Source organism: Phycodurus eques, chromosome 1 (assembly GCF_024500275.1).
Source record: "Phycodurus eques isolate BA_2022a chromosome 1, UOR_Pequ_1.1, whole genome shotgun sequence".
Lineage (NCBI taxonomy): Eukaryota > Metazoa > Chordata > Actinopteri > Syngnathiformes > Syngnathidae > Phycodurus > Phycodurus eques.
In genome coordinates, this window is record NC_084525.1 from 3,650,608 (window position 1) to 3,667,016 (window position 16,409).

General features: G+C 42.5%; 1 protein-coding gene across 4 annotated transcripts; it reads right to left on the bottom strand.

Annotated features, from left to right (window-relative positions):
* Positions 1-1,911: 1,911 nt before the first annotated feature.
* klhl17 (kelch-like family member 17) lies at positions 1,912-16,384 on the bottom strand. Of its 4 annotated transcripts, XM_061672746.1 has the most exons (13): positions 15,109-15,153; positions 13,907-14,012; positions 13,573-13,837; positions 11,981-12,102; positions 11,686-11,907; positions 8,612-8,728; positions 8,312-8,525; positions 8,062-8,206; positions 6,522-6,689; positions 6,343-6,431; positions 6,194-6,267; positions 5,913-6,094; positions 1,912-4,348 (listed from the first exon to the last, which is right to left on the bottom strand). In XM_061672746.1, exons 3-13 carry the CDS (start codon positions 13,784-13,786, stop codon positions 4,120-4,122), a joined length of 1,776 nt encoding a protein of 591 aa, XP_061528730.1. In that variant the 5' UTR covers positions 13,787-13,837; positions 13,907-14,012; positions 15,109-15,153; the 3' UTR covers positions 1,912-4,119. The 4 variants fall into 4 exon arrangements, with proteins under 4 accessions (XP_061528730.1, XP_061528739.1, XP_061528715.1 ...); XM_061672755.1 differs by lacking the exons at positions 13,907-14,012; positions 15,109-15,153 and adding an exon at positions 16,032-16,384; XM_061672731.1 differs by lacking the exons at positions 13,907-14,012; positions 15,109-15,153 and adding an exon at positions 14,710-15,091.
* Between the last annotated feature and the right edge of the window lie 25 nt (positions 16,385-16,409).

Consider the following 16,409-nt stretch of genomic DNA (forward strand, 5'->3'; position numbering starts at 1 on the left):
GAAAAATGTTACTCACTAGAAATAAAGGTGGCACGGTGGTCAACTGGTTAGCTCATTGACCTCACAGCTCAAAGGTCATAGTGGGTTTTTTGGGTTTCCAGGCTACGACTTTCCTATGTTCTCCCCATGCTTGCCTGGTTTCCTCCGGGCACGCCAGTTTTCTGCAACCAGTCCAGGGACTGAACATTGCCTCGTCATTATTAGGGAATACATATTTGTATACTCAACCTAAAGTGCTTAAGTTGTTTGTCAAACCTAATGATACTGAACCTTCATTTATCGTTAAGTAACTTTGCATTGAGCATCTGTGCCGTCAGTGTGTGTGAATCGACGAAAAGGTGAAACCAGGCAAGACGGAACATGCTTAGTTCATATTGCTCAAGATGAACAAGTTGTTTTAGTAATAGCTTGCATGAGTTGGTTTCATTATGTGTCAAAGCACTTTTTTTTTTTTTATTATTATTATTCGCATTTTCCAATTGTGTGAGAGGTGACTCAATAAAATCCCGATCTCACTCCCTCCGTGTGTGGTGGCTTCAATTATTGAGGAGTCGAACCCTGGTGCTTGTCCAGACTCGGCGGGTGAGAGCAACGGTGTTAAAGTCACACCTCGGCCCCCTAAAACGGAGTCTCGGTATGAGAGCCCAAACATCAGGTGTCCAGCGGAGGGTCCGACGTGCCTGAGTTCTCACACGGGCCCAACATAAAGGAATCTTAATTGGACCCTGGCCCCCCTTTGAGGGCGAGATCAATCACTGTCAGTTTAAGCAGTTCATTCCGTAAATTCTTTGTTTTATGTTCATTATCATTTCTCACAGCCGACCAACAATTTTGGGGTAAAAGTCACATTCTCCAATAAGTGGGTTGGACTTTCCAATTTGAAAGTAGTTCCGGGAGTGGGCTATTATGCCAAGAACCAGCTAGATAAAAAAACAGATTAGTCATTCACACCAGGCCACCCACCCCCCCCCCCCCGCCCCTCCCCTCGCAAAATGTAATGCTCCTCACCGATATGCATGCTTGTATGACAAACGGCAGTTACTCTCTAAAAAGGTAGTGTAAAAAAAATAATAATTATCATCAGAAGTCATAAAACATAACCTTCTCAATGGAGGTAAGTCAAGCATTCTACAGTATATAGATACAACACTTTAGGAACCACTTATATATATATAATATATATATATTCTGCAATACATGATTTTTTAGCAAACACTGTTTCCCTTATACAAAGTTGTGCATTTCTAAATTCCTTATTTTTAAAGCCAAAACATTATTTTGTCTTATAATGCCTAACAATTGTGAGCCTGCTAACCTTGGTTAAAGTTCACATACGCACACACATATGTGCAAAGGTGTATAAAAAAAATAATAATAAAAGAAATACAGTAGTTGCTACTTGTCTGCAGGCTCATTATACATGATCCATTTGCCTGAAGCAACTTTATGATAAAGTCTAAACACACCAGGAGCATTACGGTCATGGAGCAGTTGTTGACACATTTTCCTGCCAATAAGATCAAATAAAATTTGATTAGATTGGATGGATGGATGGATGGATGGATGGATGATATTGATCAATAGATAGAGATCGAATTTTAGATATAGCGCTTGTATTCGATATGATTCTATTGTGAAAGTGCTCAGTGTTGTCACCAACATCAAACCTGTTGAATGGGTTGCCTGTATTTACGTTTATGGCTGATTTGACTTAATAGGTTAAAAATGTTGCGCAAGGCAGGTGTGCTTTTAGTAAGGGTCAAATGAGAGCGCTCAGCTGTCTGCATAGCTGACAGTGAAAGGGGAGCGTGCAATGTTGTAGCAAGGGAGCCTCGCCACATAAGGTTGAGTGTGTTTCCACAGTGCGACACAGTATTGGAAAGTGTGTGGCTACAACGTGCTGATTTAAGGAATTAGGTCTTGTCTTAAGCTTGTGTCACATTTTCAACATCTTTATTTCTTTGTTGTAATCGCTCCATTTGCAATCGTGCAAAATGCAATATTTTAAAGTTCAAATAAATCGACATTCACCACATACAAGCAAAGCACAAACTTAAAAAAGGAGCTACAGTCACGTTCACATCGAACAACATTGAGCTTTCTTCCTATTTACATTTGGAAGTCCCTGCCATGCGGCCTTTAGCTCACCCCTGGTGGATTTAAACACTAACAGCATCCCCATTAGACCTGTGCCGGTTGATTGGAATGGGTCCTCTCGGACAACAATTGAAAAATGAGGTAGAAACCGAAGTTGATACAAAACAAGAAAAAGGGCAAAGTCTCCTAATAATTTGCAATAATAATATGAGCCACAATGTAAGTTCCATCTAGATGATGCAAGTCCAATACTGGCACTTAAAAAGTAAATCCACACAAGAAATGTTAGGGTGATGATACACATCCATACTTTGTACCAGTAATTAACAGGAGTTGGGTTGATTCTACCAAGGGGGAATGTAAAATACATGACGGGAAATAAGTGGAGGGCATCAGTTGCATTATACTTTAGTGCTACAACTCATTTTTGCATGCTGCTGTCATTTCATTTCATTGAATGAAGACGTCCTCTGCGTGCCCTTGTGGTATTTAAGTCACATGATCATCATACACGTGGCAGTAGAGAAAATCATGGAAACTAGACATATCCATTTATTGTCGCTCGTGTATGATTTATTTAGCATCAATTGTTTCTCCAAGCCAATGAGGCCAAAATGAATGCACCATTTTGCCGCAACCGGCAGAGGCACCGTTGAGTAGGTCTCCACGAGTTTGAAGTCGAAAGACGTTTGACTTCAACGTCGGAAAATTGAGCTACGGCCAGACAATGACAAACAAACTCCTCCGAGCATCCTTTTTCTGCTCAATATGACACGAGCATTGAAACGGAGATTTTACAAACGCCAATTCCAATGAAGTTGGGACGTTGTGTAAAACATAACGAAAATGGAATACCATGATTCGCAAACCCATTTTCAATTGAATACACCACAAAGACAAGATATTTAATGTTCTTTGTAGTGTATTCAATTGAATAGAGGTCGAAAATAATTTGCAAATCATTATATTCTGTTTCTATTTACATTGTACACAACGTCCCGACTTCATTGGCACTGGGGTTCGTACTATCCGTTTATAATATGCATAAAAACAACATTACCTTATTGCTAATTTTACCCATCATCCATTAAAGTAGTCAACATGCTCATCCCTCATGGCAACAAAAGGAATTCTGCAAAACTAATTTACGATACGCTCTGAACGCAACCTCTCGCACTTCATTATGTCCGTTGACAAGTGTACACGTCACATATAAATAAATATATTCAAACACTCTTAAATAGGTATCTCATCTGTTTCCTTCTCTTAACATCTTACAGTTAAACATTAACATTTACACATCTTTATAAATAGTTTAAAAGTCCTCAAAATTCTTTTTTTGTTTTTTTGGAATTCATTTAGGCGCTAGGGCTTGGCTGGTCCTGTGTTGTTGTGTCCATGCAGTCTCACAGTGTGCGTTTAGGGTGTGGGGGATAACATTGCACGTTGCTGCCACCTAGCGTGATATTTGCAGCACTACCTCCTTTTAGCCTCCCTCTTTGGGAGTCGATGCCAGCCGTTGTGGATTCAACATGCACGGTTTGTTACAGTCACCCAATGTGCTACATTGTCATTTTAATTTAGCGTCTCTTGTGAGACTGCGAACACCACATTTTGAGGTGTTGGCAAATAAAGTGTGATTTGAGCAAAGGCTGGTCAATCTTCATTTGGAATATGTTTATACTCTTGAGGAGAGCGAGCGAGAGAGAGAGAGAGAGAGAGAGAGCTTGGATGTGAATAGGGCAGCCGGACAGTGAGGCAAACTGTTCAATTTCATCGTACAAAATAGACTTTTCTAATTCAGTGCAAATCTGTCCTAATTCATATTTCGACGATATTTTTGCTGGCCAAGCCGTACTAAAAGTGCCATCAATAACGGCCAAGAGCCTCATTCACACCCGTCCCTTCTCCTCATCTTCATCCTCCTCCCGCTCCTCCTCAAACCGAGGAGTTACGTCTCTTCCCAGAGCCGGTCTGGGGTGTAGCAGCGGAGGCTGAGCTCAGCCAAGCGATGACCCCGTGTCAAAGGCTAGTGGAGGACACCGAGAGAGTGGGCGAGGACGGCGGCGGGAAGTTGAGCAGCTCCAGCACAGCCACGCCCACGCTGCTGCGGCGCGTGAACATGCAGGAGGCCGCCACCCACTTGTTGCTGCGCGGGTTGTACTTCTCAATGGAGTTGAGACTGGAGCTGCCGTCGTTACCTCCCACGGCGTACAGCCAGCCATCCATAGCCACCAAGTCGTGAGTGCTCCTGCGAGGGGCAAACAAAAGAAACCGAACGGTACCTGTGTACAGTTGCCTATAACAATAGTTTCAAGTCAATCTACCACTAACTATAATCCCCAAAAACTTTCATATACTGTAAGGGCAATCAAAACATAAAGAGGCCAATTTACTTATCGTTTTTTTTTTTTGTTGTTGTTTTTTTTATGTTCACGGTTTGTAGTTTAAACACTGTACTTGTTTGAAGTTTTTTTTTTTTTTTAATTATAATAATTATGCCAACATGGCCTAATCGCAACTATTTGGCAGGCACACTAGCGATGGCTAGAAATGTGGGTCGAGACACGCTGCAAACATCACCCAAAACAATGTAAATAAATAAATAAAACAAGATTGACAGCCGTCTTTTTAGGTATGGAGAAATTGTATTTTATTTTTTCTTCTCCACACTGGCACAGGTTTGGTTCAAGAGACAGGGTGGCATGTCTTGAACGGTAAATTGAGCCTCCCAGCAACTGGATAATAAAAGCCCTCCACACCATGGTTTATTCATGGCGCTGCACTTGCTCCCACCACATTCTGACTCATACAAAAGGCAACGGGTGTGTGTGTGTGTGTGTGTGTGCGCGCGTGTTTGGAGGGGATTGAGTGAATTAGCTGACACATCCACTAATCCAAGATGGCTACACCTCGAAAACCCACTGCTCCGAGCTTGATCTGCTGCGTCTATATTTGGCCGATAGTATGCGCGCGTGCAATTGCATGGATCGTCACACGTAAAAAACAAGTTCAAGGTTTATGGATTTAAGAGAAAATCCCCAAATGAAATGTCCCAATAATGTCAAGTCATTATATCTGCCATATTCTAGATTTAATTAATTACTATTGTTTCTCATAAACCGTCATTACAAAAAGCAGACATGTTATACATTTCAGTATCTCTTTCAACTCTGTGACTACTTTTGTAAGTATGGAAGTTGCTATATCAATAAAGGTTTATTTGTTTGATCGATGGATTGAAGAATTGATTGATTTAATTTGTTAGAAAAATATATATATTTTTGTAAGACTTCATAAACTCGGAACTGGTAATCTTATGAGCAGAAAAACACAGCACAAAGTTGCAATTTTACAAGAATTAAAGTCAGAAAAAAGTATTTTAAGAGAATAAATTCTTATGGCAAGAGAAAGAGAAAAGTAGTAGTAGTAGTTTCACAAACAATTGCACGCACATCAACACCATCATCGGTGTAAACACTTTGTGATTGCGCAAATGTTATGTGTCTGGTTCCTGAGGACAATCTACACGCACTGAAATTGCATCTTTTGTTGGATTCGTTAAATCATCAAGGATAACAAATATTTAATGATATTACGGAAAAAGACTTGGATTTAGATTTGTGTGGGGAATTTTGACATTCACTCAAATTCTTCTCAATTCAACTTTTTTTCCCCTCATCATTTTACGGATGTTTTTCTTTTGTATATAGAGGCACGAATAGTCCTGTGTGGTAATAATCGCTTTTTGGAAATCAAAGATGCTCCTTCCCGCTTTGACGCTGTTCTACCGTAAATTGTGCGAGCAGACAAACCTGCGGATGTTCATGGCAGACACTCCCTCCCAGGTGTTGGTCTTGGGGTTGAACCTTTCCACAGAGTTGAGGCAGCTGGTGCCGTCATTACCTCCCGCCACATACAGCATGCCGTCCAGGACGGCCACACCGGCACTGCTGCGTCGACTCAGCATGTTGGCAATGGGTGTCCACGTGTTGCTCTGTTCATCCGATCCAACAGTTTAGAAACGGTGATTAATTCACATTCATCCCACAAAGCGAACGTTGGCCGTGTCAGAGCAAAAAACCCTCAAATATACCTGAGGATCGTACTTCTCCACTGTTGCAAGATGTGAAGAGCTGTCGTAACCACCCACCGCATACAAGGTGCCATCTGGGAGTGGGAAAGCGAGGGAAAACACTCAAACATAAGCAGTTGAGCATCAATCAGTCTCAGCGAAGCAACGACCTAGAGTTGCGACTCGAACGTATCTCCTGCGCGTGCTCATGGCAGCGATCGAGGTCCACGTGCTGGTCAGAGGGTCAAATCGCTCTGCACTGTAGAAGAGGAAAGACATTTTTGAATATGTCGAAAAAAGGCGACCAAAAACAAACGCACAAGAACCGTACTAGCGTGTGTGAGTGTACCTATTTAGACAGGAAGCTCCATCATAACCCCCAGCCGCATACAACAATCCATGCAAGACCGCCACACCCAAACAGCTCCGTCGCGTTCCCATGGAAACCTCAGGCTGCCAGGAGTTAGCGATGGGGTCATATGACTCCACAGTTGCCAGGTCTGAGGTCCCATCATACCTGAATCACAGTGGACAAATGAACAGAAAGAGCTTTTTCATACTGTAGGACAGGGGTCCAAACTTTTAAAATCGTTGCAAGGGCCATCAAGCAATTGTACATTCTTTTACATGTATTATAGCTATTTGTAAAAACGGCTACGTCGCAGCTTTCTGTTAAAGGTGATGATGAGGCAAACTAGTAAAGATTTTTCTGAATTTTGGGGTGGTGCCCCTGCCTGTACTACAATAGAGCTAGCCCACTCACAACCAAAACAAGAGTCATCTGGAGTAGGCTGCCAATCTTTAAAGCAGCGTCTCCTCAGTAATGTCAAATCCGACATTGACACGGACAATACAGCGGCGCAAACCATTTTTGCTTCTGAAACTGAATTGTCTTCATTTACTGGGCGTTATGTATGAAGAGACAAATATTTTCTGAACATCTACAAAAAGCGCTATATAAAACCGAGTTATTAGGAGTAGCAGTTTTGAATGTGCATGTTGTAATCCACCAACATTTTTCACAAAATGTTCGGGTTTTTTTTTTAATAGTGTTGTGGGCTGGTCCAAATGTTATTTTTTAGTAGATGTCATGGGCTGCTAAAATATTGACAGCGGTCCGCAAACGGCCCGTGGCTCGGACTACCCGTGCTGCAGAGTTACGTTATTGCATAAATGATCAAAATACAACACAAAGAGGGGGGGGAAAGGGGTTGCATGATTTGTATTGCTGCTTTCATTACCATAATGATTATGACCATTCCATGATCATTTCACACAAAGAAGCACTTGTAGATTTAGCCACATTTAAAATGCAATGCGGTGACGGCACAGAAGTGCATTTGGAGGGCGTTTCTACCTCACAGTCAGAAGTTCTGGCTTCAAATATTGGCTCGGGCCTTTCTTTGTTCTCCTCGTTGCGTGGGTGGGTTTTTCAGCTTCCTCTCACGTTCCAAAAACATTCATATTAGGTTAGTTAAAGACCCTAAATGGCCCAAAATGACAACTTTTCAAGAAATTCCAAAAGAAAACACCATGTTGCTTGAGTTTCCAAGCACCGCCTTGTTCAAGTTGGTATTAGGTATCATATACCATGGAACTCACATCAACACAATAGCACCCGAAAATGATGTTCAATCGCTAATTTAATATGCTTAAAAAAAATAGCTAATTTATTACAGCGTCATTGATTACAAGGGTACGAACACCATCGAAGTCCGCCAAAGTCACGCGACGCCACCACCAAACGAAAAGCCTTCAGCTTCCCAAAAACCAAGGTTTTTACGTCCAGAACTATGGAATAAGTGCCAATGTTCCCAGCATTAGAAAGACCCTTAAAGTGATAAGATGGGTGGACCAGCAAAGGTTAACTTAACACTGTTGTCACTTACCCGCCAACAGCATACAGTCTGTTCCCAATGGCTGCCACGCCCACCCGGGCCCGCCGAGTGGACATTGACGCCACCATGTGCCAGCGGTCCGTCCTGGTATCGTATGCTTCGCAGTCTCCGTGAATGGCGAACAGACTTCCCCCACCTGGAACAAAAAAATTAACCACAATAAGACGCGCACACAACATTCAAACAGCACCATTTTGACCATTTTAAATTGATTTGATCGTCTTGAGCTTTTGTCACTGACCAACAGCAAAGAGCACGGGACTGGCGCCCTCGCAGCGGCGAGGTCGTGTCCTGCTGTTGCTCAGCACGCCTCTCTGCTCGGGCATCAGGTGATACTTGAGCGCCTCGATTAGTAGGTCCTTGCACTCGGAGTGGTGACGCACTAGCAGCTCCGTGTCCACGTTGCTCATGAGGAAGTCTCGCCTCAGCAGCGGCAGCCGCACGCTCTTCATCAACTGACAGGACCGCAGAATAGTTTGGATAGGTTGAATTGGAAGAGTGCAGTCGGAAACCATCTCAGGTGAGGTGAAATGAGTCCTACCCATGGAACATGTGGGCGGCGGCCGTCGATGTCATGCTTCACCCAGCTCAGCACGGCCCGGTACACTTCCTCTTCAGATGGTACGTTCACGTTGTCACTGGAAATCAGATCCAGGACCTGCAACGAGACGATCAAGTACCAAACTTTACGATTAAAGAAACGCGGGAAGAACATAGCTTAACAACACACCTTAGCCGAGGCAAGTCAAACAATACCGCGTAGTGGTTTTTTGTTTCTTTAATCCACAATATTAGAGATTGGTTCTAGTTAGGTCCATGTTCAATAAATGTGCGTGAACAGTTTTTGTGTATTGCAGCTGATGGATGAGAAGTCAAAAGCCTCTTTTCTGAGTAGCAAATATATGCAGCGGGTATAAAAAGTCTACACACTCCTGTTCAAATGCCAGATTTTTGTTATATTCCCAAAAAAATATGACACCACGAAAAGGCAATTCAAAACGTTTTCCACTTCAAAGGGATGTTCGCAATTTTGAAGAAAAAGAGAGATGTAAAAATGATTGATCATTTGTGTGCACACCCACTTATAACTGTTCAGAATAAACTAATCATATTCAAAATCATGTTAAATGGGAGACAGCACACACCTGGTATCATTTTAAGTGGCTCGGATCAAACCCAAATGAAGTTCAGATGTCCCAGTCGGCTTTTCCTGACATTTGTTTGCTTTCTAGCAGTAACCTGAAGGTTTTATGCTAACACTGACTGCTATTTGGAACTTATTCCCTCCACCTTGACTAAGGCCCCAGGTCCAGCTGAAGAAAAACATTTTTTTTGTTTTTGTGATGAGCGGTGTTGTGTTCTCGACAAACGTACCATTTGGAATTATGACCAAAAAGTTCAACCATGGCTTCAGCAGACCATAAAAATATTTGCCCACATGTATTTGGGAGCGTTCAAATGTGTTGTTGTTGTTGTTCCCCCCCCCTCTTAGTAAGATAAGGCTTCCGTCTTGGCACCTACTCCATAGTCCAGACATACAGTATGTCCTGCTAAAAAAATATATATTTAGGATGAAAATAAACCTAAACAGCCATATCCAATGCAATCAACTGACAGTAGTGAAAGCTTCTCGCTCTCGTCTAAGTGGTATTCCTGTACATGACTCACTGTTGACACTTTGCTTCCTTTCTTCCCTCCCCCAAGCTTTTGTTTATTTATTCATTTATATTATCTTTATGCCTTTCGCCACTCAGCATACATGAATGCCACAAAATCCCTTCTGCCACCTTGAACATGATATGGAGTATTCACACATAATCACTTGCGTGTAAATTGAAGGCTTGCTAAACCTTGCTAAATGATCTCAAAGGCACATGATGTGGCTCCATGGCACACCGAGCGCTGCAGTCTGAGTGCCTGGCTGGCACTGTTCCCAGATTAAGACGGGGGGCGGGGCTGGCTGGCTGGGCTTGTTGGGCCTGAGCAGACAGCTGCTCCCTGGTCAGATGAGGGCAGCAGTTAGCAGCCTGAAGTATACACTCATCCACTGGATTAGCCAGGTTTGGAGGATGGCAATCTTAATGGATTTGTTTTCACAATTACACCATATTGGACCATTTATAGTAAATGTCTATTGCTGCAATGTGGGTGTCAGCTTTAGGGCTGCTTTTTTTTTCAACCTGCAAAAAGACCAACCTTACCCATTTTTTTTGTTTTAAAGCTGTGCTACCTCTTCAACATCCCGCCGAGTTGGTTCACGCTCTCTCACAGAACACACCCTTAAAATTAAAAAAAAAAACTAGAAATAAGCACAGCACACACAAGCTAGGCATGTGTATAGCTACACTATGTTCAATTTATTTCTGATGAATGGCAGCTACTGAAGTGTATTTGGGGTAGTATTTTTTTAATTTGTTCTTCTTTGATATAAAAATTACATTGTACATAAAAAAAGGCTGATAGTCAACATTTTTTTTTTTTTTTTAAATAAAATGCCCAATTATTATACCACACCACCATAGTCGGAAAATTGCTGACTACATTTTATCCATCCAGGTTTGTTGCCATTTGTGATGGGCACACAGAATGGGCCAGTTTAATAATAAAAATAATAATAATAACTAATGTCTAACTTTATTCTGCCATTTTGCAGCTTAACCGCCATTGTTTTCATGAACCTCAGAGTTTGGCACTCACCAAACTCCTTTAATGCCACTGGGGCTGGACTTTAGAGGAGCTGTTTGTCAACACTTTCAGGAAATTCAAGCGAAGGAACAGGAAGAAGGTAAAACAAAATGCTAAATCACACCTCCTTCCGCCCTTAATTCTATCACAACAGCAGCTTTTTCCATTTTGTGTGCCGAATTTGGATAGTGGGACCTCCCTTTAAATTGGAGATAACACCATTATGCTAAAACTTTTAACCCTTTACATGGCGCTCGTTGAAATAATATAAACCTCAGACAATTACTGGGCTATTTGTAGCATTTACAGAAATGATATATGCCAGTATAACATACTTTTTCTGTCATCATATTTGTGTATAACTTATTTCATTGTGAGGATTACAGCTTTATTTGTTTACTGGCTGGGAGACGACACATTGTTCTACTGACTTATAGTTAGGGGAAATGAATGCAATCCATAGTCGGGTTAGAGGTAGCACTATAAAATTGGAAAGGGCCAGTATTCCCTCTTAATTTTTTACATTAATACATTAGGATGACATAAAAGCACTCACGGTGAAAAAGAAATACTCCTGGTGTCGCAGAGAATCAATAATTCCGTTGGCTGAACAGAGAGTGCAGAATGGAAATGATGACTTTTAGAGATGAAAACCTTGATGCGGTGAGCAGTTGCTGAATAGGCTTAGGCTTGCCGGACTTGACGCGGCAGATGAAATAGTCCGTGGCAACTCGGTGGGAGGATAAAATTATCGGTGACTGCGATTGATGCGCTCAGCTGAGGACGAGCAAAAGTCTGCTTACATAAACGGTAAGAATGACAGTACTGTATCACGCTCATGCTCACGTTCTCTGAGTTTTGACTGAGTGCAGCCACAAACACAGAGGTTCGAATGCACATTTGGATGCACTACTGCATTACTGCGCTCACCTGTTTCAGCGGAAGCAGCATGAACTCCTCCGTCTTGGACACCTCAACAAAGTGCTGCAGGACGTACTTGTGCGCCGACTTGAGAAGGTCGCTGCAGGAGTGCGTGTCGGCGAAGCCTCGGATGCCCAGACAGTTGGAGGGGTCCAGCTGGCTGAGGAGGAACTTGCAGCAGGCGTCTCGCACCCCGTTGAGTTGCAGCAGGCTCGCTGCCGGAAGCAACGTCTAAGAAGGAATTGCAGGTGTGATCACCCCTCGTGTGTTCAATGCACAGGGACGAATCTAATCTGTAGTTTACCTGAACGTTACCCTCCCCGACCACGATCTCCGCCGTGTAGGTGTACTGAATGAGCTGCTCCAATGCCTGGGGGTCGATATCATGTAGCGTCACATGGGTCTGACGACTCTCTGACATCTCATCTACATGAGAGTGCACAATAAGAGGAGTTACCATTCATCTATTTTCTTTACCACTTTTTCTGTGCAGGTCACAGCAAAGCTGGAGCCAGCTGACTTGAGACGGTGAGAGGCAGGGGATAATCAACATGGAGGAAACCACTTCAAGGTCAGAATCGCATCCAGAACCCTTTTTTTTTGTTTTTTTTTTTGCTGTGAGGCAGCACTGTTAACCACTCATCAACTGTGCTGCACAGACCCGTTGACTCGACGAAGATGATACATCCTTCATTCTGGCAGACGTGTACTGTAATTTCTCATGTATAATGCGCTTCCACCCCCCCAAAAACAGTACAGTTGTGCTCAAAAGTTTACATACCCTGGCAGAATTTGTGAAATATTTTTTTTTTTTTTTGATATACAACTGATGACAGAACAACAACCATGAATTTACTTATGGTTATGTTTTGTTTAATAATAATGCTTTTCTGAACTGCTTGACCGTTTAATTTGAATCCCATTAAAATAAAATGTAATGTGTTTCGCCTGGTCCTTCATGTTTTCTTTAAAGAATTGTACCAATCTTAGAAATTCTGCCTGGGTAATCAAAAATATGTGTGTTTTCTAATTTACTACATAAAAGTAGGGCTGTGAATTTCAAAATAAGAGCAAGTAGATTTAAAAGGATTACGTGTTCAAATAAAGTGCTTAACTTCAGAATAATTCTTAAAAACTAACAAATTACAACTAATACTTCATGTTTTGATCCTATGGATAGAAGCAAAATCATGCATTGTAAAAAAAAATGCATTATACATAGGTAGAAGGGTTTTCCAGAATTTTGAGCTCAACTTTGGGGGTGCGCATTATACACGAGAAATTACGGTATATTCTCAAGATCAATTGTTGCTGTCTTTAGAATATGGAATTTACTACTGGGGTTCTAACCCAATAGAAAAATGTAATTATCACTGCTGTATAATTTTACATGCATTACACCGCAGACAGAGGACCAATATCAGAATGGCGGGGCAGCACAAAAACGGTGATGTCACTTCTGCAGAAACCTGTCTGGTCACCAAAGGCCCATCTCTAGTTTTCAAACAACAGATGCACTGGCTTTAATTAATCGAAAAGTTAAACAGACTATGAAAATGAGCTCATTAGTGACAAGGTTAGACCAGCTGAGGCTTGGTGTCTGGAAGACTGGAGGCAGTTTGTCTCGTACGGAGAGGAAATGTGAGACACGCAACGCCACTGACCACCTGTGCCCCAGACCGGAAGGTGGAGGCAGGGAAACAATTATCCTGAAAACCATAAGGTGGTGTTTACTGCATTCATATGTCATTTTTTACATTAAACTCCAGGGTCTGAAATTCAACGCCCCGAGGCATACTACGACGTCCGTTACGTGGATTGAAGGGATAGAAAGCACAAAGAAAACGAGGTGCAGGCTGGTTTCGGGGGGGATGATGTGCACTGTGCTGAACTTACTGGTAAACATAGCGTGGAAGTACGGGCTGCATGAAGCCAGCACCACTTTGTGCGCCTTGATCTCTTTGCTGGAGACGTGGAGCACAATATCGCAGAGCAGCCCACGCTGTCGCATCCTGTTCATGGACACGAAGGAGTCGTGGTAGTGGCGCTTGGAGTTGTGCGAGATGCTGTGGCCGTCGCGGTTCAGCAGCTGCATGCCTCCTTCCATCATGGCGCCGGGTGGGGCGGCCGCCGGCTCGTGCCTGTGCCGCACTCTGGGCAACTGACAGATTGTTTGTCATCAATTTTAAAAAGCTACAGTATAAAACATCCTTTGACATCGGTCTTCCACCTGAAAAAGCTTAGTTCATCAGCAGGTGTTATGACAGGTGTCCAGCGCAATCACGGTTCTTTTTGTTGCTGCTGTATTTCTCACGCTGACAGCTATGACAGGACGCCTGTCAGCACAACAGAGATCTAAAAAGTCCAATCATTAATTGCAGGCTGGCCGGGCACTCGGCCTCAACGCTGATTCAAGCCCAAAACAATCAAATATGAGGTCTACAATGCAGTATACCGCATGTACACGATTACTTGAAATAGAATTCAACAAGAGAAAAATGTAACTTGACAATGACCTTGAACAGAATATTCGCACTGCATGAACGCATCACAAAGAAGTCAAATGAACGGAAGAATTTGAGCTGTAATAACTAAACTCACATGACACATTATTATGTGCATCTGAAAGCTATAGAGATTCTCTACCAGAGTGCGCTTTGGGCAAAGTGACTAATGCTCACATTTGACTGACACTGACACATTCATGATTGTTAATTAATTATTATTATTATTATTATTGTGGTTGGCGTAAAAATTTTGCCCCACGGGTGTCCCTGTTTTCATGTGCATTTGTACACCAGCGCACACTATAAAACTTTGAACGGATCTTTGATGGTGTCAATCAAATGTGGAAGACTTTTCAATGCTCTGCTTGCAGCTTGCACCGGCCTAATTCCTGTACAGTGGGTGTTTGGGGGGCATAACTGGGAAATATTACCTACAGTGACTTTCTGAAAAGAAATAGGAGGGAAAACACTGAATGGGCCAAAGAGTGCTCAAAGCTGAAAGTTGAAACCAAAACAAACGACGTACCATTTTGGTTCGAGTAGATTTGGTTTCTTGTGTTTGCACACCGTGCGTTATCCCATAGCTTGATCTCCCTGCTCAATAGACGCCCCAGTTGTCGGGCATCGTAGCTTTAGGATGTCCATTTCTTAAACGACGGCGCGCACCACACGCACGCATACACGTACACACCGATCAGGCTCTGCTGATGTGCACAATCTGATTTAAAATGCCCATGGAGCTCGTCCGAGAATCTTACGTGGCACCCTCAAAGCTTTAGTCCATCCTCATGTTGGCAACGTAAATACAGTCCTGTGCAATAACATTTATAGTTCTATTCATGCATAATTCTGGAAAACGGGTCCTTCAATATCACTAGAGAAGACCAGTAGCAATAGAGATCAAATAGGAATATTCTGTCTTTACCGGTAGCTTTGTTGCGGTTATATTTGCAATTCGTGTCTTTCCCGAAATGATGGAAGATGAGCCTGCAGCTGTCGCAGTCAGGAAGGTTCGCAAATCGGCTCCAGCGATGGGGCTATCTGTCCATATTCGTCTCAAGCAAAGGAAATGTTAAAGAAAAAGCAGTTTTTCGTGTCTCGTATACGATTGACGTCAATGCACACAAAAAAAATGTATGGACGCTAAAAACTGTTAAGGGGGTACGACGACTGTCCCTTTAAAAGCGTGAATGCGGCTCAGAGTGGAGAACTATTATTATTCTCGATGAGGTTAAGATTGCACAACAAGTAAGATGTATTTACACTAAATATTTGTAATAAATCGAAAATGCACATTAAATGTCGGTTCGCGAGGCTCGTTATATAATTACAAATGAGATAAGCGACCTTAAGTGAGTGCTCCTCCGACTGTGAGTCCGGAAGTGATTTTGGATGATACGACTGCGCTTGCGCGAAAGACCCGACCATGATTGGTCAGTTCCTAATTTCTCATCAACAATATTATTAAGTTGATATATCCTCCTTATATTTGCGTGCCTTCGGCGACGCTTAAGCTAGGAGGGGCAAAGTCGTGCATCCCATGTATATAAAGTAGCACGAAAACGCAAAAAACACGGATACAGACACATAGTGCTTCATACAACCCCGTAAAACCACAACAAGGGAAATGGAAATAACCTTACAAATGTAACAAAAAAATCAATGTTCTATATTGTTGGCACCCACTTTGGTGTTGACAAAAAAATATACCTCGTAAAAATCGGTTGAAAATGAACAAATTACGCCTAATTTCCCAATGTCCATGCGTTGCGATTGATGGGTACGTCGACCCTCTCAACATGGTCGCAACATGGCCACGTCGGTTAGCCTTGTCGCTAGTCGTCATACCTGTGGTCGCGAGTCGTCGCTCCAGTCCAGGCTCTATCCCGTGTTATCTTCGATATATATGGTGCGACGCTCTGCTCCGAGGCTTGTCCCATGGATGCAACGATCATTCGATTTAAAGCCCATATGCAGCGTCACGACACAACTCGAAATATGTTCTATTTCTCGTGTTCGCCGAATGATTTTTTTTCGCCCCCCTTTGGAACAATACACAAATATAAACATATTTCAATACTGATAAATGTTTTTTGGGAGAGCTTTCAGCGACTCCATACCTTTGAGGGAAGGACATGTTCATATTTATTTTTTTAAAGCTATAAAAAAAAAATTCAATGAGCCAGCACCACCAGTTAACCGTCAAACACAAAACCAACAGCACCG

Coding starts and splice junctions, on each gene's coding strand:
- klhl17 (XM_061672731.1), bottom strand. Junction 6,432..6,521: donor GGAGCTTCCTGTCTAAATAG/GTACACTCACAC, acceptor CCTCTTCTACAG/TGCAGAGCGATTTGACCCTC. Junction 6,095..6,193: donor TGGAGAAGTACGATCCTCAG/GTATATTTGAGG, acceptor TCGGATGAACAG/AGCAACACGTGGACACCCAT.